The 26,506-nt window shown below is 41.2% G+C and overlaps 2 protein-coding genes across 4 annotated transcripts in view; one reads left to right on the plus strand and one right to left on the minus strand.

The window, feature by feature from the left end:
* lama5 (laminin, alpha 5) overlaps positions 1 to 26,506 on the minus strand; it is a 151,434-nt gene that overhangs the window by 13,266 nt on the left and 111,662 nt on the right. The window contains exons 40-63 of the mRNA XM_030056408.1: positions 26,086 to 26,169; positions 25,215 to 25,445; positions 24,294 to 24,407; positions 22,923 to 23,053; positions 22,679 to 22,759; positions 21,322 to 21,536; positions 20,755 to 20,855; positions 20,216 to 20,399; positions 19,375 to 19,515; positions 19,051 to 19,202; positions 18,827 to 18,937; positions 17,342 to 17,453; positions 16,425 to 16,598; positions 13,201 to 13,397; positions 12,550 to 12,666; positions 5,767 to 5,921; positions 5,509 to 5,638; positions 5,179 to 5,281; positions 4,942 to 5,055; positions 4,088 to 4,270; positions 3,186 to 3,328; positions 2,908 to 3,087; positions 2,345 to 2,484; positions 1,723 to 1,876 (exon numbers count right to left, since the gene is read on the minus strand). Of these exons, the coding sequence (XP_029912268.1) occupies positions 1,723 to 1,876; positions 2,345 to 2,484; positions 2,908 to 3,087; positions 3,186 to 3,328; positions 4,088 to 4,270; positions 4,942 to 5,055; positions 5,179 to 5,281; positions 5,509 to 5,638; positions 5,767 to 5,921; positions 12,550 to 12,666; positions 13,201 to 13,397; positions 16,425 to 16,598; positions 17,342 to 17,453; positions 18,827 to 18,937; positions 19,051 to 19,202; positions 19,375 to 19,515; positions 20,216 to 20,399; positions 20,755 to 20,855; positions 21,322 to 21,536; positions 22,679 to 22,759; positions 22,923 to 23,053; positions 24,294 to 24,407; positions 25,215 to 25,445; positions 26,086 to 26,169 (3,447 nt within the window). The remainder of the gene's footprint in view (positions 1 to 1,722; positions 1,877 to 2,344; positions 2,485 to 2,907; positions 3,088 to 3,185; positions 3,329 to 4,087; positions 4,271 to 4,941; positions 5,056 to 5,178; positions 5,282 to 5,508; positions 5,639 to 5,766; positions 5,922 to 12,549; positions 12,667 to 13,200; positions 13,398 to 16,424; positions 16,599 to 17,341; positions 17,454 to 18,826; positions 18,938 to 19,050; positions 19,203 to 19,374; positions 19,516 to 20,215; positions 20,400 to 20,754; positions 20,856 to 21,321; positions 21,537 to 22,678; positions 22,760 to 22,922; positions 23,054 to 24,293; positions 24,408 to 25,214; positions 25,446 to 26,085; positions 26,170 to 26,506) is intronic.
* On the plus strand, positions 7,498 to 10,964 carry LOC115362478 (tripartite motif-containing protein 16-like). 3 transcript variants are annotated; one of them, XM_030056419.1, is made up of 2 exons: positions 7,498 to 7,518; positions 9,330 to 10,964. In XM_030056419.1, the coding sequence occupies exons 1-2, from the start codon at positions 7,498 to 7,500 to the stop codon at positions 10,962 to 10,964; spliced, it is 1,656 nt and encodes a 551-aa protein (XP_029912279.1). The 3 variants fall into 3 exon arrangements, with proteins under 3 accessions (XP_029912279.1, XP_029912278.1, XP_029912277.1); XM_030056418.1 differs by lacking the exon at positions 7,498 to 7,518 and adding an exon at positions 8,671 to 8,706; XM_030056417.1 differs by lacking the exon at positions 7,498 to 7,518 and having other exon boundaries at positions 9,192 to 10,964.

Below are 26,506 nucleotides of genomic sequence, written 5' to 3' on the forward strand. Positions count from 1 at the left end.
CATCTGGACTACATACACTACTCACAAAAAGTTAGGGATATTCGGCTTTCGGGTGAAATTTCAGGATGAACCTAAAATGCATTCTAACCTTTACAGGTGAACTTAATGTAACCTTCTGTAAACCTTTGAATGCACATGTCCAACTGTTCAATGTTTCAGTACTTTTTGCACAAGTTGCTGTTCTCTAACAAGGAGTTTAACGGCAAAATTCACATCAGGTGTTTGATGCTCCAGCTCATCGAGGTCGTATCATGAGGGAACGGCTGCTGGAGACTGGGGTACCTCAAATGGAGTGGCCTGCACTTTCCTAGACCTGAATCCTATAGAAAACCTATGGGATCAGCTGAGTCGCCGTGTAGAGGCTCGGAGCTCTGTACCCCAGAACCTCAATGTCCTGAGGGCCGCCCTTCAAGAAGAGTGGGATGCCATGCCTCAGCAGACAATAAGTCGACTTGTGAACAGCATGAGACGCCGTTGTCAAGCTGTAATTGATGCTCAAGGGCACATGACAAGTTATTGACACTGACATTTTTTGTTGTGGTATATCCACCACTGTTGTTGGCTTTTGTTTCAATAAATGGTTTGAGATGAGGAAATCACCAGTGCATGCTTCTACTTAAATGCCCTACTTTCATGATATAATATCACTGTAGCGTGAACTTTTTCCATTTTCCATAAATTTCACCCAAAAGCCAAATATCCCTAACTTTTTTGAGTAGTGTATATCAATACAGCTAGGTATTGTTATAATCTAAACAAAAGTTGAGCTAAAACAAACTTTAGCCAGACACCTGCATAATCGGATATAATTATTTGCTTTCTGGAGTATGTTTATCGCTTGGAAAGACGTAGCGATCCTCTATTTAAAGTGAAAATCATGTGGATTGCCATTAATTTATTGTGTTGTCTAGAGATGCACCTGAATCCCAATCCATATTCGGCAAGTAACAAATAATGGCTTTCTGCTGAATAAATTTACCTTTCCGGACATTTTTCTAAAGTTCGGCAGAAAATAATACATGCAATTACCTCACAATCTGAGCTTGCTTGCCATGGATAACGCTACTTGAGCTGTCATTGACATCCAGCCCTTTAATTTAACACAACATCTTTCGTAGCGGATGGAGAGAGACCAGAAGAATAGACAGTAGAGTCACTGTGCACCAAAAAATGTGAATAACATATTTCTTTTGATTTGCTGAACACATCGTCGGTAGAGTGGGTTTTGTAAACCTATATAGTTTGAATAATCAGGAACTCAGGAATCTCAGTCAGTTTGTATTGATGTGTGGTTAAAATCCAGTGATTAAAAAATAAAAAATTACTTCCGGTTTAAACCCACTTTTTTCCTGAATCTGAATCATTTTGCCCCAAAACAAATTCATATACAAATACAAATAGTGGTGCCTCCACACACCCCTAGTGTTAGCACACCACAAAACAGCAAACATTAATGTTAGCTTGAATGCTTTCAATACAGGGTGGAGGCTAAATGCCAGCTATCACAAAATCACCCGTTGCGGTTTTTGAGTGTGGATGTTTCCATCGCAAACAGTGGAGCAGCTTTTATTGAATTCAAAGGGCACTCACACACACACACACACACACACGCACGCACGCACGCACACACACGCACGCACGCACACACACACACACACACACACACACACACACACACACACACACACACACACACACACACACACAGAGCCCCCTGCTTACAGTGAAAGTACTGGGATAACCTCCCACGTAGAAGACGGTGTCGTCGGTCAGCAGGTTGAGCAGCCCCTTGTCTCCTCCAGCCTCCACACGAACCTTCGTCACGCGCAGGTCGCTGGTGTCAGTAGACATGGCCATTTGACCGTACTGCAGGATTCTGCACGCACACACACGCACACAAACACACACACACACACACACACACACACACACACAGAAAAACAGCTCTAAGTACATTTATTGCAGTACATAACTTCAGTCCAGTATTTCCAATCAGTGAGACGTTCCACTTTTCCTCCTCCACATTTCAGAGGGAAATCTTGTACTTTTTATTTATCTGACAGCTAGAGTTACCAGCTACTTTGCAGAAGAAGCTTTTCCATGCAAAACATCAAATGTAGCTCTTACTGCTCCATATCCTGTTGGCTGGTTTACACTCTCACCATGCAGCACAGCATTAAAATAATTCTTACAGGTTAATGCATCAATAATTTAACTCTCTGAAAGGAACCGTTCTGAACTATATTTTACTGATAATGCTTTTATTGACGGAGCATTTTGAGTATTTTTCATTAAATAAAGGTTTTGCAGTGTGTGTGTGTGTGTGTGTGTGTGTGTGTCTGACCTTTCCAGCACCACATTGTTGAACTCCCCGTTAGACATGAGGTCCTCTGGCATCACCACTGCAGCCGTATCTCCTCCAACGTTAAAGTACCAACGCAGTCGCCGCCCCTCCAACGTCATGCCCAGGAAGTCCTTGCCGGACTACAAACACCAGAAACATTGCGTTCAACGAGGAATGCTAGCAATTCAGAAAATATATCCATTTAAACTAAACTAAAATACACTAAAGGAATATGGTTTAAAATTTAAAATGTGCAGGTTCAGGAGTGGCAATGTGAGTCTACAATAAAACTACACAAAACCATAATAAATTAATTAAAAAGAACAGCAGCTGTAAAAATAAATGATGATTAATGATGGTTGACAGCTACTAAATAATTAATGATAAACCAAACAAAACAAACTCAAAACTTCATCTAAATATAATTAAAAATCTGCCACTACCTGCTACAAAGTGACATGGTGTTCATTACCAAACCGTAAACTAGTGACATAGAAATTAAAAATAAAACAAAACTCAAAATGAGCGGCTGCCCCTGTGACAGTTGCCATGGCGATGCTTACATCCTTGCTGCCCAGGTAGAAGATGAACTGTTTGGTGATGTTGTCCTGCCGTTTGGGGCGAGCCGCCTCCGGCAGGGTGATGTAAAACTTCAGAGAGGTGTAGGCTGCCAGGTCGGCCAGGTTACTGGGAGTTCGCACCTGAACACCGGACGTCCCGTTAAACTTCATCGGGACGCTCACCTGGTCCGCGGAGGGAGGGGGGAGGAGGTTACAGAACGATTTGCTAGTGTTTTGATTTCTTTATAAACCTGTGTGTGTGTGTGTGTGTGTGTGTGTACCTTGCTGGCAGCCCTGCGTGCCTGCTCTATGAGCTGTCGGATGCGGCTGATGTTCTCCGAGATGTTGGGCATCTGAGCCGAGTGATTCTGCAGCTTGTCCAGCTTCTTCATGAGCAGCGGGATGGTTTCACCCAGCATGCTCACTGTGAGGGGGGAGGATTACTTGGATTACTCAGATTACTTTTTGTGGGAACTTGTATCTTTACACTTTACTTTTTCTTTTCTGATAATGCATTATTAACTTTTCAAAATTACACTGAGATTAGGAATTGACCTCCAGGCTGTTTCTCTTTAGCCTTCATACTGCTTCGTTTTTGCACAAAATAAAAAAAAAAAAAAGTACAAAAAAGTGAAACTCCTGCAGCTCATGCAGACACCGAGCTGCTGTGTGAGTAAAAACTCTGTAGAAAACAGTTTGACAAAAAGAAAATGATGCAAAAAACAAACAGAGGTATAGTCTTGGATTGCATTATAAAAGTACAACAGCGTCACCACTGCAATTTTATAAGCGGATAATACAAAAATACAACAATTTTAATGGCACAAAATAAAATAAAAACAAGTTAAAAAAAAGAAGGTTCTTTATGCAAAATTCAGGATTGAACATTTAGACTCAACTGACAAACAAAAAAAGAAAATGTGATCGATCAGTGAGACCAGCAATGAGAACCTTGTAGACTCATCCTGCAAAACACCTTTACCTTTACCGTAAGTATCCAATTAATTACATAATGCCCCTTTAAATTACTGTTTATGAGCAGAGATGAATAAACTAATGAAATAATGAATTGAGAGAGAAATTCAAAAACAAAGGAGGTGAGAAAAAGACTGAAAGAGAGACCAATACACACACACACACACACACACACACACACACACACACACACACATACACTCCCTACCTGTCTTGTTGGCCTCCATCAGGGCGTTGTTGATGTCATCGTTGGTGGCGTTGGCGTCGCCGTAGCTCTGCTCCCATTGGCTCACCTGGTCTTTGATGGGATTCAGGACCTCGTTGACCCGGGTGGCCGTGTCGTTCGCCTGCTTCGCCGCTCGTTTCGCCGCGTCGATCTCCGCGCTCAGGTCTTAACGTCAGGAGAGAGGGGGAGAGAGGAGAGTGATTTAAAAATAAAAAAACTACATACATCAGAATAAATCAGATGAGTGTGGCAGTCAGATTATTTTGGCTGGAGGAGAGAAATCAACATCTGTTTATTTTTTACTGACCACATATTTTATTCTTGTTGTAGGATATCCCCATTTTAATCCTGGTGTTTTGATTGAAACAATGAGTTGATTGATTGACTGGTATATCACTAGAAATTTCACTGATTAGAATTTGGGTAATTCTTGAATCATCCTCCTTTTCTCCTTCCTCCTTAATAATTAACGATGAAAAAAAATCATTATTGCAACCTTAAAAATATTGCTGTTTTTAACTGTATCTATTGCTCTTTATATAACAAACTATATAGTAAAAAAAAAAAATCAAAGAAATAATAAAAGTTCTTGACATGATCATTATTAATGATCATTTTAAAAGGCATGCATAAATGGTGATCACGGTAAAGCCACTACCTGATGAAATGAAAGAATAAAAATGAAGAAAAAAAGAAGAGGGAGGAGGAGAGAAGAGAAAATCAATTTGAAGTCTGTGCCCAAATCTCTTTATGGGTCGAGGCAATAAAACCAAAGCTTGTTTCTCAAATTTCAAAGCAGCCTCTGTGTGTGTGTGTGTGTGTGTGTGTACCTGTACCTGTGGTGAAGTTGAGGCTGTCCTGAGCGGCCTCCAGCTCTTTCTTCAGGTCATCGTATTTGCTCTTGGCGGCGTCCAGCCTCCTCTTGGCGTCGGCCAGCTGCGGCTTCAGCTCTGAGCACAGAACACAAACAGGGATGTAAACAACCGAAACACTCATACTGATTCAATGTGAGTGTGTGTGTATGTGTGTGTGTGTGTGTGTGTGTGTGTGTGTGTGTGTGTGTGTGTGTGCACCATCGTTGAGGTCATCCTGTAGTTGCTGGGCTTCGTCTCTCAGGTCCAGACTGTGGTTCTTCAGAGAGTTGGCTGTTTGACTGAGGTTCTGGTTCTTTGTGTTCTGCACACACACACACACACACAAACACAAACACACAAACACACACACACACACACACACCAAACATACATTACACAAATATACAAGCCACACATGCTGAACACTGAACAGTTAGATTTGACTTGTTTTTTTTTGTTGTTGTTTTTTGTGGTGGGGATGCACACATATTTGCATCAGAGTGAAAGTATGTGTGTGTGTGCGTGTGTGTGTGTGTGTGTGTCCTGTACCTCCAGTGCATCTGTGGCAGCCTTGTCGGCCTTGTTGGCGGCGTCCTCAGCCTCTCGGATGCGGTTGATGATGTTGGTGTAGGCTTGCGACGCCGTTGCAAAATCCTCCAGCCGCGTTCCTACGATCAGACTGAGGACACACAGAGACTTCAGATTTAGACATCACAGTCACATCAGATCACATTAAATCAATTGAACCATAAATAAATGAACCTCTTGCTTATTGCAGCTTTCCAGTGAGCGGCTGCGGTCTGTTACCTGGTGAGGTTCTTGGCCAGTTCGTCCAGCAGCGCGGCGTGTTCCTCCGCCCGCTTCACCAGGTCGGCGTTCGATTCGGTCGGATTAAAGTTCTGCACTTTCTCAGCGAGCGGCATGCGGGCGCCGTCCAGCTGAGCCGACAGCCGCTCGTACTCCTGACAGGACGGAGAAAGAGGAGTTCAAGATGGGGCCGTACGTGCAGCGACTGCTCAAAACTAAGAATAAAAAAATAGCCAAGCAAATGTGGTGAGAAATACAGAGATTTCAGAAAACGCACCAGCTGCAAATGAGGTGAACAGTTTAAAAGGCTCCCCGGGATTTCACTTTTCCACAATTAGAATAAAGGGGAATGTCTTTATTGTCCTTGTACAAGCAGAAGGATGAAATTTAGAAGTGCTTCTTTGACAGCGCTAAAACACATCAGACACACTACATTTCATATACTACACTTTCTATATCTCTATACTACACTGTCTATATTATATATACATATTTATATATATATATATATATACTGTCTATATTTACATAGGCTGTTTATATTTTTCTCTATATTTTTATATTTACTGCTTATATATATATATATTATATTTATTATTTATTACACATATACTACTTACTTATATATAGGCTGTTTATACTTATTATATATATATACTATTTATATTTTTATTTACATTTATATATGCTGTTTACATTTATTTACATATACTGTTTATAGTTTACGTACTGTTTATATCCACACATACTGTTTATATATACTGTTTATACCTATATATACATACATATATATATTTATATACTGTTATATATCTTATATATCTTATATTCTATATTTACACTTCTTTTTCTGGTCTTTTTTTTTCGGGGTTTTTTTGGGGGGGTTTTTTTGGCTTATACCGGGACCTGAGTGCTAATTTCGTACCACTAGCATGTAAGTGTGAACTGGTATGACAATAAAGTTCCTTGAATCCTTGAATCCTTGAATCCTTCACAAAAAAATAAAACCAATGAATATCAGTAAAATAACAGATAATGATTAAGTTATTGCACTTAATTTCATGATGCATTCAAAGTTGTGATGGTCCAGGGGAAGAAACTGTTTTTAAGTCTGTTTTTAATTGTAAATTTTTTTTCACAGGAACTTAAACGTATTAAATGCGCCGCTGAAAAATCTACAGGCCACAGAGACGTGAAGAAACTGGGCTGAGATTTCTTGCTGTTGCTATTTACTGTCACTAGATGGTAAATAGCAAAAGCAATTTCACTTAAGGCTCTTATTTTTTTTTTTTAAACTCTGTTGTTGTGTTACATAGTCAGCAAAAAGGCAATATATTATTTTAGTCTTTTACAATATCAGGGATGTACTGAAACAAGGCTGTATTGAAATAAATCATGTTTTCATACTGAAGTTTTGTAGTGTATTCACTATTTTACAAGAAACTGCAGCTAAAAACATTTTAGATTGTGTGCTTTTTTAATGTCCTTTAATGTGTTTAATACTGCAGAAGTTAAACCTGTAATGTTGCAAAATTTTAATAATCCTTGACAAAATTAGATTTTTTTTTTCTGTACAGTGGAATCCTGGTGAACATGATTTAATGCTGAAATGGCGAAAAAACAACAAAGCCACAGACTTGGGAAAAACATAATTATTAACTGGGAAACCAACACTTGACCTCAAGGATTTAATCCAAAGGAAGAGACAAAAAATGAAACAAATGGAAACAAATGAGCAGCAGTTTAGACCCTGCAGGTCCAACACACATATCTGGGGTCGGTAACTTAATCCTAATCAAATTATTTCCATCTCAGCTGTTTAATATAAGACATAATCTGTTCAATATAGGCAGAAAAAAAGCTAAATAGGTATATGCTAAACTTTTGAGTGCATGCATTTCATTTTCCTTCTATTGTTTGTAATAATTGATGCATTTCCTTTTTGTGACCAGTTGTTGGTATTTGGTTGGTAATTGTGGAGAGATTTTTGTAAATCCACTTGGTGTGATTAATGAAGAGTATTGTTGGACATAGCAGTTTCATTTCATAATTACTGGACTTGCTGACAGGACATCTCATTACTTTGAACACACTGATGGATTATTTTCACTGATTTCAACACACGTATAGCTGACCTTTAACCTTTGTATTGGGAGATACTGGGACCTTCGTGTGCCTCATTATTTATATTATATTTCCATTATACATAATCAGTGTGTTGTGTTGTGTGTTTTTTTTTTCACTTTAGCAATCAGACGAGTTACGGCCAATCTCCTCGTCCAATCTCTTTCCAAACCCTGTTTCTTACTTAAATAGTCTGCACTATCTTTACAGTGACAGATGTAGGGGGGTACATACAGTCCTGGGCAGACACACACACACACACACACACACACACACACACACACACACACACACACACACACACACACACACACACACACACTATCATATAAACACCCCCTCCCCCCACATTAGCATATACACACCACCTGCTTTGTGTTATCATGTGAGGCATGTTGTGTGTTTTTGTTGCCGTGGTTTGTAGCAGGAAAAGCAGAGAGAGCTCAGCTTCATCAACTATTGAACTCAACATTTATTTGATTGACAGTTTTATTGATCACTAAGAGAGCAATGACTTGGAATGAAGTTGATTTGATGTTTGAAAAAAAAAAGTAGCTCTGAGGTAGTTGAGCTACATTTAGTCATTTTATTGTAGCTCAGCTCGCTGCATTTCTCTGGTGGGAGTTTCAGTGGAGTGAAGCTTCATGCAATGTACAGTAACAGTAACAGTGTACAGCTCAGCTCACTACATTTTCCAAGCAGCTTGCCCAACACTGGGTATATATGTGACATGGTGGGACTTTGGGAGAACAAACATTTTTTCTAACTTTGGAGCTTTTTATGAGGCAGTTTCAGGAGGAAGTTGGAGCTGAAGGGGTTAAAGGAGTGTTGCAGCATGAATGGAGTTTTGTTTGACTTCCATGAGTCTCTTTATGTCACTCTAGACTTTTTTTTTTTTATTTTTTTTTTTTTTTACCACCTTTCTTACAAAAGATTTTCTATCTGTTGGATCTGTTGTGTTGACTGAGTTGTCACTGGCAGGAGGGTCATAATATAACTGGAGATCATATTAGCTATTGGTTGAAGATGAAAATGAGATGGAACAGTTTAATTATTTTTGTCATGAAATTCACTTCATGTTGTAAATAAGAGCTAAACACACACTGCCTCTTTAAGAGCGCTCCTCTTCCTGGAGTGAATCAGCAGCTGAACCCCTCCCACTTCTGTCTGTCCTCAAACTTTACGAGTTTTACTCTGCCCAGATATTTCCTGCTTCTCAGATCTGACAGTTTAAAGACGAGTGGAAACAACACAGTGTGAAGGACAAGAGCCCACAAGCTCGTTTACAGCAGATCAGCGAGTGACTGTGAGGAAAAGCTGCTGTTTGCTTTGGATCGGAGCACAACTCTTATCTGTTGATAGAAAGTCAAACTAGCAGACGTTCACTGTGACTGAGAGGGGAAATGGCTCAGCAAGGAATTCAGCCGGACTCAGCAAAGTTTTGCTGTTCCATCTGTCTGGATCTGCTGAAGGATCCAGTGACTATTCCCTGTGGACACAGCTACTGCATGAGCTGTATTAAAGACTGCTGGGATGGAGAGGAGCACAAGGAAATCTACAGCTGCCCGCAGTGCAGACAAACCTTCACACCGAGGCCTGTCCTGGTGAAAAGCACCATGTTAGCAGAGTTACTGGAGGAAATGAAGAAGATGGGACTCCAAGCTGCTCCTCCTGATCTCTGCTACGCTGGACCTGGAGATGTGGCCTGTGATTTCTGCTCTGGGAGGAAACTGAAAGCCCTCAAGTCCTGTCTGGTGTGTCTGGCCTCTTACTGTGAGCACCACCTCCAGCCTCACTATGATTCAGCTCCATTTAAGAAACACAAGCTGGTGGAAGCCACCGTGAAGCTTCAGGAGAACATCTGCTCTCGTCACGATGAGGTGATGAAGATTTTCTGCCGCACTGATCAGCAGTGTATCTGTTATCTCTGCTCCATGGATGAACATGAAGGCCACCACAAAGTCTCAGCTGCAGCAGAAAGGAGCGAGAGGCAGGAAGAGCTCGGGCTGAGTCGGCAAAAAATCCAGCAGAGAATCCAGGACACAGAGAAAGACGTGAAGGTGCTTCAGCAGGAGGTGGAGGCCATCAGTCGCTCTGCTGATAAAGCAGTGGAGGACAGTGAGGAGATCTTCACTGAGCTGATCCGTTTGGTTGAGAAAAGAAGGTCTGATGTGAAGCAGCAGATCAGATCCCAGCAGGAAGAGGAAGTGAGTCGGGCTGAAGAAGTTCAGGAGAAGCTGAAGCAGGAGATCGCTGAGCTGAGGAGGAAAGACGCTGAGCTGGAGCAGCTCTCACACACACAGGATCACATCCATTTTCTACAGAATTACCCCTCGCTCTCATGTCTCAGTGAATCTACACACTCACCCAGCATCAACATCCGTCCTCTGAGCTGCTTTGAGGATGTGACTGCAGCTGTGTCAGAGCTGAGAGACAAACTACAGGAGCTTCTTAGTGAGGAATGGTCCAAGATCTCACTGACAGTGACTGGAGTGAATGTTCTACTGTCACACCCAGAGCCCAAGACCAGAGCTGAGCTCTTACAATATTCATGTCACATCACACTGGATCCAAACACAGCATACATGTATCTGTCATTATCTGAGGGGAACAGAAAGGCAACACGAATGGCAGAAAGACAGTCACATCCCAGTCACCCAGACAGATTTACTGGATGGTTTCAGGTCCTGAGCAGAGAGAGTCTGACTGGACGTTGTTACTGGGAGGTGAAGTGGAAGGGGGGAGTTTATATAGCAGTCTCATATCAGGATATCAGCAGAACAGGGGGCGGGGATGAATGTTTATTTGGATGCAATGACAAATCTTGGGCATTGGATTGTTACAACAGGAACCGTCACTTCAGACACAACAAAATCAAAACTGAAATCCCGCTCCCTGTGTCCTCCAGAGTGGGAGTGTACCTGGATCACAGAGCAGGTATTCTGTCCTTCTACAGCGTCTCTGAAACCATGACTCTCCTCCACAGAGTCCAGACCACGTTCACTCAGCCTCTCCATGCTGGACTTGGGCTTTGCAGTTACGGAGACACTGCAGAGATTTGTGAGCTCAAGTAGACAGGAGTGACTAAAGCAGTTCTGTCGTCTATTTCCATAACATCTGTGTTGGTAAGCGCTTGTTTCTCTTCTTTTTTTTTAAATCAAGAACTGCACATATATGTCTTCATTTTAAAATGACTGTTCTGCAAAATATTTTGTTGCATTTTTATTTTGCTGCTAAAAGCTCATTGCTGTGGTTTCTCAGTCCTGCACTTCCCAGACGTCACCTGTGGCACATTTTGTTCTTGGTCTGTTCAGCCGTGGTGGATAAGGGTTGAACTCCATCAGTCGACAGTAGAGAGAAGCCAAATGAACTGCACTTCACAGGGAAATGTAAAAAAATATCACTGATTAAACTGCTGAAGAGGCTCTTTATGATTCTTAACTTCACTCAGTATTTACTGTAACATGTTTTTGCTCTTCCTGTTTTGCTGCTTAATGGAGTCAGAAGTGTGTTTGCACTCGTCCTTCTTTGTAGCTGAAAAGCTGTTTGTTGATTTGGTTTCCAGGACTTTGGAACTATGATTTTTTTTAATGCACTGCAAATGAAATGATTCTTCTTCTTCTTGTCAGTGGGAAATGATTCATGTGTTCCTCCACATGTTGACATGCTGGTTTAACAGGTCGAGTGTGAGAATCACGTGACTGCTGAGATAGAAACGTCTGTTATGAGATTTTAGTGATTAGGTGTGTCAACCAAGTGAATGTTTATGAAAATGAATAAAAAATATTTCCAAGAATCAACAGTGTTTCTTCTGTTCTCGTTCCAGAAAGTCAGCTGAAGAGAATCTGACAATAACAGGACAGTATGTCTTGACTGGTTTACCTGCTAAAACACAAAGAAGTGCTGTAATGCCCTCCATGAACAGTAGAAAAGACAAAGTGACAGGAGGGAGAAATACCTGCATTCAAAAGTCATTTATGACATTTTACTGTGTCTGGGATGAAATGAAACCAGCTTTGATCGACACTTTGAGCTCAGAACTGAACTGCGTTTTCTTCACCTGGGATTGTGGACGCCACTCCCATTTTTCATCTGTTATGAAAGCAGAATTTTGGGGGATTTATTGAGATTTAAGGGCCAGTTTGAAATCCAGTGGTAGGGTGGCAGGATGGGGGGCGCCAGGGACTAATTTCGCCTGGGGAACAAGCATGGCTAGAGCCGGCCCTGAAACAAACCGAGGATCATCTGAAAATATCCCGCGGGTCTCATCAAACCCAGCAAACCCTCTCCTTGGGTGGATTTGACAGCAGCTGCATCGAGCCAGGCAGCTTTCTCTTCCAAGGCATGCAGCCGCAACTTGGCACATCATATTATCATGGCAACACTCTCACAAACACATGAATATATGTCAAGTTTACGATAAGAAAAGATATAACTTGATTGCTGAGTAATTACAGTAACACAAGTAAGACAGTAACATAATAAAACAAGTGGGCGTAACATGAATAAATCTCCTTTTTAAGGTAGTAAAGTAACTGCTAACAGCAATTCAATTGTGAGAAAAATGAATGAGCAGAATGTGCATAAATTATCTGACCACTTGTGTGTGTGTGTGTGTGTGTGTGTGTGTGTGTGTGTGTGTGTGTGTTTTATTCCAACCTCTTTGGAGTCGTGCAGCATGGAGAGCAAATCGTTGACCTGTGCGACGTCGTCCTCGGCCATCTGCAGCAGGTCCTCCACCTCCTTCTGCTTGGAGGCCAGGTCATCGATCTTCCTCTGAGAGAGAGAGAGAGAGAGGGAGAGAGAGAGAGAGGGAGAGAGGGAGAGAGAGACATCAGACAAGACCAACTCCTTTGATTGTAAAATTAAACCATCTTAAACCGCATTCAAATGCAAGTCCGAAACTTGTGCATCCAATCAGGGAGATCAAGTTCAAACCTCTTGACTTTATTAGCGTTCAAATGTAACCATAGCAACTGTATCGTTAGACATCAATGCTTTTTTTTCCAATGGGTTTTATACAACTATAAAGAGCAAATACTGAAAAACCACCTTCTTTCTTCTTCAGTAGCAGACGAGAACAGAGCTGATGTTTTTGATTTTTTTCTGCACTTTTTGCAATTGTGAAACGTCTCAGCTCAGAAACTCAGATGTCACTGACACTTGGGCTTTTCCCACTTGTAATTGTGACTTTGAGGTGGCCGTCCATGCACCACCAACTCGCACAAACACTAAAATATAATGTTTACTTGAAGGGACTATAACTCACAATTGAAGTTTCTTCCTTTTAGTTTAAACAGACCGCCTCACCTTGGTCTCCTCCAGAGCTTTCTCGTTGACGTTGTTGGTCTCGGCGGCTCTGGCCGTGTTGTTCACCGCCTCGTTCAGGGCGTCTCTGAGGTCCATCATCTCCGAGTGGAACTTCGCCAGACGGTCTCGGATATTCTGGGCCAAGTCGTCGTTGTCCCCCTGACGGCCCACCAGCTCCTTGTTGACACGATCCAGCACTGCAGGGGACAGACGGGACAGAGGAGGACATTTTCAGACCTTTCAGACCTTTCAGACTAGAGCGGGAACACTTGCACACCGGACAAACTGTGAACTGATCTAACCCGCTGCTAAAAAAAACTCTGGCTGTTCTGCACACTTATTGCACATTTGCTCAACGTTGCTGCCATTGTTTTTTAATCTATTTTTTTAGGGTGGCCCATTTTCAACTTCATATTTTTTAAGCTCCTAACCCCTAAATTGGTTGCAATACATGAGAAAACTCTGCTGGTGAAATTTTTTCTCAATCGGACAACATTTACCCCTCTCTCATCGACCTTGAAGTTTAGCCATAGACTTAACCCTATAAAGCCTGAACTATGAAAGAATTGGCAGAGAATTCCAATTTTTTTTAAAACTGAACCCTTTATTTAGTCCTATAACAAAATATATACATATATATATATATATATATATATAAACACTACTCACAAAAAGTTAGGGATATTCGGCTTTCGGGTGAAATTTCAGGATGAACCTAAAATGCATTATAACCTTTACAGGTGAACTTAATGTGACCTTCTGTAAACTTTTGAATGCACATGTCCAACTGTTCAATGTTTCAGTACTTTTTGCACAAGTTGCTGTTCTCTAACAAGGAGCTTAACGGCAAAATTCACAACAGGTGTTTGATCCATGAATTGACCAATAAATTTCCTGGTTCAATTAGAATTGGTATTTAAACAGTCCTCCTCATTATGCTGTTCACATTTTGACATCATGAGACCAAGACGACACCTAACAATTGATCAGCAGCACCTCGCCATTGCGAGGCTTCAAACAGGATGTTCTCAGACGGAAGTGGCCACTGAGCTTAGAGTGTCACAGAGTGTCATCAGCAGGTTGCAACAGAGATACAGAGAGACTGGAAGAGTCACAGAAAGGCATAGAAGTGGACGTCCTTTCGCCACATCCCACACTGATGGCCGCTTCATCGTGAACAGTGCCCTGCGGAACCGGATGATGAATGCCATTCAACTCCAGGCACATTTAAGGGAGGTGAGAGGCACCCAAGTGTCATGTCAGACCATTCGAAACCGTTTACATCAGCATGGTCTGCGTGCTAGACGACCTGCAAGGGTACCTGACCACACCACCAGGCACAGGTGTCATCGTCTTGCATGGGCCAGGGAGCATTTACGCTGGACGAGGGACCAGTGGGCCTTAGTGCTGTTCTCTGATGAAAGCCGATTCAAGTTGAGCAGAAATGATGGCCGCCAACGATGTTGGAGACATCAAGGAGAGCACTATGCATCAGCCACTGTTGTCACCAGACGAGCCTTTGGTGGTGGTGGTGTTACTGTGTGGGCAGGTGTGTCTGGTCAGTACAGAACTGCCCTACACTTTGTGAATGGTACAGTGACAAGCCCATACTACCTAAATAACATCATTAATCCAGTCATTGTGCCCCTGCATGAACAACACAGGCCTAATTTCATCTTCATGGACGACAATGCTCCAGCTCATCGAGGTCGCATCATTAGGGAACGGCTGCTGGAGACTGGGGTACCTCAAATGGAGTGGCCTGCACTTTCTCAGACCTGAATCCCATAGAAAACCTATGGGATCAGCTGAGTCGCCGTGTAGAGGCTCGGAGCTCTGTACCCCAGAACCTCAATGTCCTGAGGGCCGCCCTTCAAGAAGAGTGGGATGCCATGCCTCAGCAGACAATAAGTCGACTTGTGAACAGCATGAGACGTCGCTGTCAAGCTGTAATTGATGCTCAAGGGCACCTGACAAGTTATTGACACTGACATTTTTTGTTGTGGTATATCCACCACTGTTGTTGGCCTTTGTTTCAAGAAATTGTTTGAGATGAGGAAATCACCAGTGTATGCTTCTACTTAAATGCCCTACTTTCATGATATAATATCACTGTAGCGTGAACTTTTTACATTTTCCGTAAATTTCACCCGAAAGCCAAATATCCCTAACTTTTTGTGAGTAGTGTGTATATATATATATATATATATTCAAAAAATATGTTATTACACGACCTTTCTGGTGTATGATATATGATATGTACTTGAAGTGCCAATGGTACGGTCCAGGGTTAACAGGGGAAGTGTTCAAAGGTATACAACAGTATTTTGGTCAAGTATTGATTAAACTGAAAACGAAAAACGGAATTGAAAATGTTTATCATATATCATATATATATATATATATATATATATATATATATATATATATATATATATATATATATATATATATCATATATGATACAAATGGCAACAGTCTTTTTTCACATGTGAATAGAGTAAAAATTTTATCACCATGAAACTTACTAAGTTGATTACTTATAATAAGCCAAACAAAAAATGTATTACAAGTTCTTTGAAATTCTTTGTTTACATGAGCAAAAAACTGTGTTAAGTCTATGGCTAAACTTCAAGGTCGATGAGAGAAGGGTAAATGTTGTCCGATTGAGAAAAAATTTCACCAGCAGAGTTTTCTCATGTATTGCAACCAATTTAGGGGTTAGGAGCTTAGACTTTCCAACTTTTGTGTTTTTGGGCCACCCTATTTATTATTATTATATATGATTTCTTTATTTTTATATTTTATGACCTGATTTTTAGACTGCTTTTAACTTAGGAGGACACTATTTTGTTTCCTTAAGGCATCCTTAAGGCATATCATAACTGTTTGCAGGACTCCTGATTACATACATATATAGCAAAGGTTTTACTCATCCATAAAGCTATCAGAGCCTAAAGTATCAACAGGTGCGAGGTAAGGTTGCCACGCCAATGCAAACTTGTCACATGACCCCCTAACAGAATATCTAATCTTTTCCAGCTTAATAAAGTATAACATAGGTATAAAGGAGTGAGGTAGTTTCAGGCCCTCGAGTTCAAACTGATTTATTTTAGACGAGGAAATGAACCCAAATCAAGACTGAGACTGAACTCTTCACACTTAAACTGAGTTCATTTGTTTTTCTCGCAGCCCGATAAAGGATAAAAGGATATAAATCTTACGTTTCTGTGCCTCTGCCTTCTCTCTGTCGGCTATTTTCTTCTGTCCCACGCAGCTGCGGTACCTCATCTCCCTCATCATGGCCTCCACCTCCCTCATCTTCCTCTCCCTGTCCTCGTCGTCCTGCTCCGCCTCCGTCTGGTTCAGAGCCGACCGGTTCGCCATCAGTATCATGTCTGGGGAAGAGGGGAGGCGTCAGGATCAATCAGTCAGTCGGTCGGTCGGTCGGTCAATTAATTAATGATAATGATGAATAAACAAGTGAAAAAATGCCACTACTGCCACTGAGACACTGGAGAGATGGAAGATGTTACATGTTATCTGAGCTGACTTTTAGAAATGTTAATATTTCTGATATATGTAGAGATTAAAGCCTCCAAATTATTATTGTTTATCAATAAAACTGGCCAGTGGAACAGACAAAATTACGAGCCAGAGCCAGAGTTTATCACGAGATCCAGGGCCAAAACCACCATTTCAGCATTGGGGGGGGGGCAGACATTTTGGGAATGCCTGAACATTGAACTGCTAATATATTCCAGCAATATTTTTTATTTTTTTTTGGAGTGCCTGAACATTGAACTGCTAATATATTCCAGCAATTTTTTTTTTTTTTTTTTTTTTTTTTTTTTGGAGTGCCTGAACATTGAACTGCTAATATATTCCAGCAATTTTTTTTTTTTTTTTTTTTTTTTTTGAGTGCCTGAACATTGAACTGCTAATATATTCCAGCAATATTTTTTTTTTTTTTTTTGGAGTGCCTGAACATTGAACTGCTAATATATTCCAGCAATATTTTATTTATTTTTTTTTTTTGAGTGCCTGAACATCAGGGGGGGGGGGCTTGTACGTCTCAATGTATATGGGCATTTGACACAGAAAGCCCCCAGAGAGAGACGAGTCAGATGTCTGCTCCTACCGTTTATATCCCCGGTCATGCTGTTGATGAAGGACAGCAGGTCTTGCGCCCTCTGGTGTGTGTTACTGGTATTGTCCTCCAGGTTATCGGCCTTGTCGCTTGTCGCTGCCACCTGCAAACACAAACGTCACCGCTCGGTTCTCAGACTGTAGTCAACAGATCATACAACTCGGTGTTCACTTTGCACGGATGTGGAGAAGAATTAGGCCTCATGTTTTTTCAATTTTACAGAGCAGGAGAGCCAAAACAGTGAGGAAGATTTGAACTGGAAGATTAGAAATTTTTTTTATTTTTTTTTTTTCCACAAGAAAAACCAAACGGTTGCAGCTTTGCCTCAATAACAAGGTGCATGAATTAGAAAAAGACAGAAAGAAAGAGACAAACTCACTGTGGAACAAAAACGAGCCTCTCATGATGATCACACAAAACACTTTGAACACTTGAAAATGTGTGTGTGTCGCTCTACAATGATGCTGAGATGTGGCAAAGTAATTTTGGCTGTATGCTGCTGGATGTTCATAAAATACAAATTTCAGAAAGGACCAAGAAAGAAAGACATCATCATCATCATCTTGCTCTTTGAGGCTGAGGGATGTTGGAAAAAATGTCTTTATTGGTAAATATAATCAAACCTGTCTGGACAGAAAGCTTCTTTGGTTTTCATGTTGATTGTTGATGACTGAAGGTCATGATTTGCACTTTATGCACTTATGAAGCCATTTTTAGTCCATCCAAGAGTAACTGAATTTTTTTACTCTCTCTCTCTTTTTAACGCCTGCCTCCTAACATAATGAAACCGCTGTGTCCCTGAGCAAGGCACTTAGCTCCTGCTTTTAAAATGAAACACATCAAACCCGGATTTAAAAAATCAGGATAAATTCAAGGTTCAGTGTTGGGAAAAACGTTCAGGTAAAAGTTAAAAGTAATAATAATAGTCTATTAATATGGCCATTTCAGTGTGTGCATGTGGTGTGAGCATGTGTGTTGAGTTAACGTTAGTTAATGCCATAATGGTTAATTAACTGTTAGTTAATGATTATTATGGCATTTACTAATGTTAATAATATCTACAATAACCCTTAAATAACATATAAATTAATACCTTAGCATGAACAGCATTAGTACATGATTCTTAGACACATTAGTTAACAGTTAGTTAACTGTTACTTCATGTTTATTACCTGTTACTTCATGTTTATTACCTGTTACTTAATGTTTATTACTTGTTACTCAATGTTTATTACCTGTTACTTAACGTTTATTACTTGTTACTTAACGTTTATTACCTGTTACTTAATGTTCATTACCTGTTACTTAATGTTTATTACCTGTTACTTAACGTTCATTACCTGTTACTTAATGTTTATTACGGCATTAACTAACATTAATTGTTGTACTCTTATTGTAAAGTGTTACCTGTGTGTGTGTGTGTGTGTGTGTGTGTGTGTGTGTGTGTGTGTGTGTGTGTGTGTGCAGTATCCACACCTTGTTCTCCAGTGTGTTAATATCAGCGTTGATGTTGATGATCTCAGCCTCCACCATGTTGGCCCGGTTCCTGCTTTCATCCAGAGAGTTGTTGTAGTTCTCGATGGCACGCTGGAATCATGGGAAAATGAGTGTGAGAATGCCCGTTGCTTGTGTGTGTGTGTGTGTGTGTGTGTGTGTGTGTGTGTGTGTGTGTGTGTGTGTGTGTGTGTGCGTGTACTCACAGCGATGTCCTCCATAGACTTGTTGAGGCTGTGCAGCTGGGCCCAGGCGATGGAGCTGGCGTTGAGGTTTTTCAGCTGATGGGCCACCGAGCGGAAGTTGTCGTTCATGTTGTCCAGATCCTCCAACAGGACGACGACACAGCTGTCACATGCTGCACGCGCGCGCGCACACACACACACACACACACACACACACATAGATTAACACAGATGTAAAACAAGCGACAAATTTCATGCAGTACACTTGTTTTTCGAGGTGATCTTTCTTTTCTCAGGGGAACTTCAGTGTGTGTGTGTGTGTGTGTGTGTGTGTGTTTTGCTCACGTTCACAGTGCATGTCCTGTCCCTGCTGGATGGGCACGCTGTATTTGTGTGAGCAGGTGTCGCACTGTTTTCCCGTCAGTCCGTCAGCACAGTGACACTCTCCTGTCCGCGGGTCGCAGCGGCCGCCTTTACACTCACACTCTGAGCACACACACACACACACACACACACACACAAGAGGAAGAGTTATCAGGGATTTTTGTTCAAACGGAGTTCAGACGATAGAGGGTTAAAATTACTGCCACTGCAAGTACTAATACCACGACTACAATTATTATTACTTCTACTGCTACTACTATGAGTACTAATACTACAACTGTTACTGCTACAGTTTCTACTACGTCTGCCACTAAATATTTAATTTAGTAAAAAACAGTTTACAACAGTTTACAAAGTGCTTTAAGTCTATTTGAAGCAAACATTAAACATTAAAAGAAAAGAAAAGGAGCTTTAAAAAGGAGATTTAAAAAGTTACAAATCAAAGATAAAAACAGTAAAACTAACACATCGTGTAATAATAAAAGTAAGTAAAGTAACATTGATTTGTATAGTGCTTTTCACAGACATAGGTCACAAAGTGTTTTATAATGGCACTATACAAAATACAGAGAGAATGTTAACATATAAAAAGTGCAAAAAAAAAAAAAAAAACACGTCAGCAAAACAGAATTTTTTTCATAAAGTGCTGAAAAAGTTTTTTCACTTTGCTGTAGAGTGAACTGGCATCATCAGACTGTACAGCCAGGGAAATATTCATGTGTACACGGATGTTATTAGAAAGAATATGCCCCTGTGTGTGTGTGTGTGTGTGTGTGTGTGTGTGTGTGATGCGTTCGCTCACTCCTGCATCCGTTGGGGCTGTAGTCCCAGTACCCGGGGGCGCACTGTCTGCAGCTGGGCCCGTTGACCCCGGGCTGGCAGGCACACTGGCCGCTGTCCGGGTCGCATGGCTGCACCAGCGCCGCCGAGGCGTCGCAGTCACACTGACGGCAGCCGGAGCACGAGGAGAAGCCGAACGAGCCGCCCTGACAGAACACAACACGACAAGACATTTTTATTTATATGGCACATTTCAAAAACAACAAGATTTTATAATCAGAAGGGTTTACAATACACATGTACAGGATTAAAAGAGAAATACATAAAAGCCAAAACTAAAACGGAACACACACTGGAGAGAGAGAGAAAAAAAAAATCAAGTATTAAAATAAAAAATTAAGAAATTAACAACACACAACACATAAAAAGGAGGGAGGAGGCATGTTTGTGTGTTTGGCGTAAGATTTTTGCTGCTATAACACAAAATTCAACCTGGAAGTCCAATTGAGAAAGCGCACACACACACACACACACACACACACACGCTCGCAGAGCCCCCACCTCACAGCGGTCACACAGCGGCCCGGTGACTCCCGGTTTACAGCGGCACTGCCCGCTGTGAGGGTCACATGACTCGGTGCCACACGGGTCACAGCTGCATCCTGGGGGAAAAAAAATAAATAAATAAAATGAAATGCGTTAAGATGGCTTTTTTTTTTTTTTTTTAATTACTTTAATATCTTTTGATAAAACTCTAAGTGACTTTATGTTCTGTCACCGTAATGTGAATAAGATGTTTTTAACTGTTAATCTGAATGTGAATATGGTGTTTTTATCTGTTACCCTAATCTGAATAATTTCTTTTATTGGTTAATCCGTTCAGAATATACTGGTTTTCTGCGTCTGTCAATAATCAAGTGTGAATAAAAATGAATGACCTGTATCATTTATTTTATATTATGCAAGCTATTTTAATAATTTAACATTTTTACTTATTTAATATCTGATTGATTGATTGATTGATTAAATGAATAAATAAGTGACTGTAAACTGAATACAGATGCGGTAAAGTTTTCTGTGTGCTGTAAACATCATCAAGCGCTGAAACGCGAACTCGCTTAAACTCACGGGTGCAGTTTTTGGCAGCGATGGCGTCTCCATGGTAACCGGGGGCGCAGATCTCGCAGTGCTTCCCGGCCGTGTTGTGCATGCAGCTCAGACACTCGCCGGTCAGCGGGTGGCAGTCGCTGAACAGCATGTTGGAGTCCGTGTTGTCGTGGCAACGGCACGGCTGGCAGGTGCTGCCGATCACCATGGGGTTGCCGTAAAACCCGGGAGCGCACCTGTGTGAAGGTGAGAGGGGGGCGGGGTTAGTGACATGAAGCACGAGAAACAACCAGTTATATCCCAAAATACTAAACACTTCTTCACATTATGCTCACAGATAATATATTTTATACTATTTTAAAATATAAAATAGGATCTTTAGCTGAGGTTTTGCCACACAAACACACAAACAGAGAGAAAAAGAAAAATCATGACACCTGGAGAAAACTTTAAACACTTAAACACAACTTAACTTATTTCTCAGTGTGTGAAACTCCTACCTTGGACTTTTATCACCTCGTCATTGATAAAACAGTCAAATCAAACTTTAATACATTCTTTAAAACCTTTACTGGATAATAGTTGTGATCAACACATTAGAGCTGAATTCACTTCTTTCCCTAACCTCCTATAGTGGAAAGCGATTGGGAAACTGTAAAAGTAAAACCTCTAACAAAACAAACTAACAAAATGTGATTTTGCAAGGAATTTTGATGCAGCAAATGTGCACAAATGAGTCAGCAAACACAAAAGTCACAACAATTACTTTAAATTTTGTGTTGCCGATCATTCTACAAGACTTAGTGCCGCCTCTTCTAAATAACGGATGTCTGATTTTGGAGCCGCGCTGCTCTTTGGTGACTTGCGAGTGCTTTTCAGAGTGAAGAGCCTCTGTGCACTGCAAAAACTCAAAATCTTACCAAGATTATTTGTCTTATTTCAAGTCAAAAATGTCTTATTACTAGTCAAAATATCTCATTTCACCTAAAATAAGACATGATCACCTCAAAAGTAACTTGTTTTTAGACAACTGTCTCTTGTTTCAAGTGAAAATTTGCTTGAAACAAGTGAAAATTTGCTTGTTTCATTGGCAAAATTTGTTTCTTGTTTCTAGCTAATTTTCACTTATTTCAAGTGAATTTTCACTTTTTCCACTGGCAAATTTTGCCAATGAAACAAGCAAATTTTCACTTGTTTCAAGTGAATTTTCACTTGAAACAAGTGAAAATTGTCTAAAAACAATTTACCTCTGAGGTGATCATGTCTTATTTTAAGTGTAATGAGATATTTTGACTACAAATAAGACATTTTTGACTTGAAATAAGACAAATAATCTTGGTAAGATTTTGTGTTTTTGCAGTGTGTCGAGGACGCTTACCTTTCACAGTTGGGTCCAGCGTAGCCCGGCATGCACAGACACTGCATCCTGTTGGGCTTCTCCACGCAGCCCACGGCAAAACTGCACACAGACACAACCAAGACATTACTGTGAGGTACGGTGCAAAGCTGCAAAAAGTGAGCGACAGTGAGGGATGGTAATAATAACCCAAATAAGCCCAAATGAAAAAAAAATAAATAAAAAATAAGCCAGAATGAGAAAGGGTTGTTTGAACGTGACTGACTTGTTGGATGCGACCTGCAGCGGGCACGGACAGCTGGAGCACGACACCGCCTGTCCGTCAAGACTGTTGTTGCCGAGGAAACCGCCCTGACACTTCTCACAGTGGTCGCCGGCCGTGTTGTGCTGGCAGTTCTGATGGACACACACACACACACACACACACACACACACACACACGGGAGAAAACAAATAAACGGTCAAGTCAAGTTCAACAACATCCAAGCAAAGGAGGGTCAAATGTTCATTATATGAGATTACAGCACAGCAGAAATGAGATTAAAACAACTTTGGGAACCGATTTAAACAGATATCAGAGAAATATGCATGTCCAGATTTCACTAAACGTTGCAGATAGCAGCTGCAGACGTCGCTCCAACTTTCATTTTATATTTCCACCGGTTTTATAGGTTGATGCAGGCTAATATCAGCATCTACTCAGCGCTGAAATGCCTGCTGGGTTGATATTTTAATGAATGAAACTTAACAACAAAGAGAACTTCCAAAATAGGAATAAAAAGGCAGCAGGTCCCACAAATACATCAAAACACTGGATTACTATTGCTGCACTACATTTACACACACAAAGTGTCTTTCTAGCTGTGTGTGTGTGTGTGTGTGTGTGTGTGTGTGCGTGTGTGTCTGCTGTTCCATGACTTCACAGCTCAAGACCAAACACGTCTCTGAGCCGAGCCTCGGGTCTGTCGGCCTGTCAGTCACTCATTCTCTCTGTTGGCGTTCCTCCTGAGCCGCTTTTAAAAAACTTTGATTCTTTAAAACTAAAATCAATTTCAAAGAGCAGAAAATCAAACCGGATGGAGAGAAAGCGTCTTTTTTTCATGAAACAGCAGACAAAAGATCTTTAAAAAAAAATGAAGCTCATAGCCTACTGCTGGGAGAATCAGAAATGCTTAATAAAGATGAATAAAAAATTATAATGGCATAAATTACTATGAAAAAGGACCTCAACCTTTCCCTTAGTGTTAGATCAGCTGACAAAATGAATAAATAATAAATAATTAAACGATGCAAGTATATTATTAATAATGGTAAACCTATAAAATAAAGGGAAACTGTTAATGTTATTTATCCCAGAGCATGCAAGCATCATGTTTGTCAAGTCATACTGAAGTCAGATTTATAGTCTGATGAGAATATGCATGGAAAATAAAAAATAAAAAATAATTACGCCCTGGAGCTGCAGACATGCTGCCAGCGAGAGGCTGTAAAAACTCTCAGTGATGAAACTGAACCGGCTGATTTAATGTTTTTCAGAGCGATGACGAAGGGCATGATTCCCCGTTTGAGGAATAATAATCAGGTTTTTGTGGATAACGATAACCCGACAGAGGGATTTAATGTGGAAGATGCTCACCACACAGATCCCAGAGCCGTCCAGACACTGATCCGAGTGTCCGTTACAGTTACAGGGAACACACTTCCCCAGGAACAAGCCTTTAGTGTCCCTGTAGTAACCCGGAGCACATTTCTGCACAGAGGAGAGGAGACGAGGAGAGGAGACAAGGAAGGAAACAAGAAAAGGAGGCAAAGAGAGAAATAAGGAGAGGAGACAAGGAGAGAAATAAGGAGAGGAGACAAGAAGAGGAGACAAGAAGGAAACAAGAAAAGGAGACAAGAAGAGAAAAGAGAAACAAGGAGAGGAGACAAGGAGAGAAACAAGAAAAGGAGAGAAGGAGAGGAACAAAGAGAGGAGACAAGGAGAGAAACAAGAAAAGGAGAGACAAGAGGAGGAGACATGGAGAGGAGAAAAGAAGAGAAACGAGGAGAGGAAACAAGGAGAGAAGACAAGGACGGAAACAAGAAGAGGAGACAAGGAGAGATATGAGTAAAGAAAAAAGGAGAGGAGACAAGGAGAGGTAACAAGGACAGGAGAAAAGGAGAGGGAACAAAGAAAAAAAACAAGAGGAGGAGACAAAGCATCGAGAAGAGGAGACGAGGAGAGAAAAAAGGATACAAACAAGGACAGGACACAAGAGGAGGAGACAAAAAGAGAAACAAGGAGAGGTGAGACAAAATCTGCTTCAGTTATTTTGAAGTTAACTACACCTTTATGACACATCCTTCACTCAGTAAAGTCTTAAAAGACTCCGACACAGAAATGCATTTTTACTTTGGATACAACTACAGTTACTACTGAAACTCATGGTACTACCATCTGTACCATTACTACTGCTACTACTTATACTACTACCATCTATACCACGACCTCTACTTCAATAAAAATCATATTTACTAAAACTGGTCAGTCATGCGACCTATCGCCCCGGCCGCTCACCTGGCAGGAGTCTCCCAGGTAGTTGGCGGGACACATGCAGATCTCCACGTTGTTGGCATGGCGACCGGCGGGCAGGTTCTCGGCGCCCTCCAGCACGGCGCCGCGCAGCGACACGGAGTGAGCCGACTGCGAGTGCAGGGCCCGGATCTGCAGAGACTCCAGCCCGACCAGAACCATCATCAGCTCCTCCCGGGACACCGAGTTCCCCGTCTGAGCGTGACGGAAACTTCCCTGTGGGGCGGGGACGGGGCGGGGCGGGGCGGGACGGGACGGGGCGGGGCGGGGCGGGACGGGACGGGACGGGGCGGGACAGGACGGGACAGGACGGGGCGGGGCGGGGTGTGACGGGACAGGGCATCAGAGTTATTGCCCAGTAAGTGTCAAATAAGAGGACAAGTTGAAAAAGTCATTTTTAGACATGCGAGTCTTTGACTTAACATGAACTGAACTCAATTCACAATTTAAAGAATGATTTTTCTTTTTTTTTTTTTTTGAAACGATTCAACTTGATTTGAGTTTGTAATCGAGTCAACAATTTGATTCAGCGCTTGGAGCCAAAATTTTATATTTCCCTTTCCCTTCTTCTGAAATGTGAAAAAAAAAAAAAAAAATTAAGATGACAGAATTACTTTATCAGTATTTACTTTACTGGCAAGAATCATGAACTAATTGATTCAAAGCATTTCAAACTGATTGAGTGTAAAGTCTCTTGTCAGTGGAGCTCAATCTGCAGAATTTATTTCAACACACCAAACTTACACGGCTTAATAATCTGGGCTCTTTTCTGATGCAGCCTCACTTTAGGCTCATTGGATTCTTGCTTTTTTTTTTTTTTTTTTGTTACATAAAAGCTGAAAAAGCTGCGCCGTACCTCCACCATGTGAACGATGCCCAGGTGAGGCTCCTCAGGTGACGAGTACTCTCTCTCCATGAACACCAGAGTCATCTGGTTTCCCTGCAGGACACGGAAACACACACAACCAATGAGTCAATCAGTGTCTGTGTGTGAGTGTGTGTGTGTATGTGTGAGTGTGTGTGTGTGTGTGTAAAGTTTAGTAAGCAGATTTATTTAGTGCAGCACCTTTCACAGAGAAAATGTCACAAAGTGCTTCACAAGAGTAAAATAACAACTAAGAAACACAAAATTACAAATTCTATCTACTCGTTTTGAGGTAAGACAAACGTCAATTTGAATAAATGAACGATCTCCTTTTGCCTTCTTTGTGTGTGAGTGTGTGTGTGTGTGTGTGTGAGTGTGTGTGTTGGGGGAGGTGGGGGTTCCAGTGTTTGCA

The sequence above is a fragment of the Myripristis murdjan genome, chromosome 7 (genome assembly GCF_902150065.1).
Source record: "Myripristis murdjan chromosome 7, fMyrMur1.1, whole genome shotgun sequence".
NCBI lineage: Eukaryota > Metazoa > Chordata > Actinopteri > Holocentriformes > Holocentridae > Myripristis > Myripristis murdjan.

Coding starts and splice junctions, on each gene's coding strand:
- LOC115362478 (XM_030056418.1), top strand. CDS start 8,671: ATGAGGCAGTTTCAGGAGGAAGTTGGAGCTGAAGGG. Junction 8,707..9,329: donor AGGAAGTTGGAGCTGAAGGG/GTTAAAGGAGTG, acceptor GACTCAGCAAAG/TTTTGCTGTTCCATCTGTCT.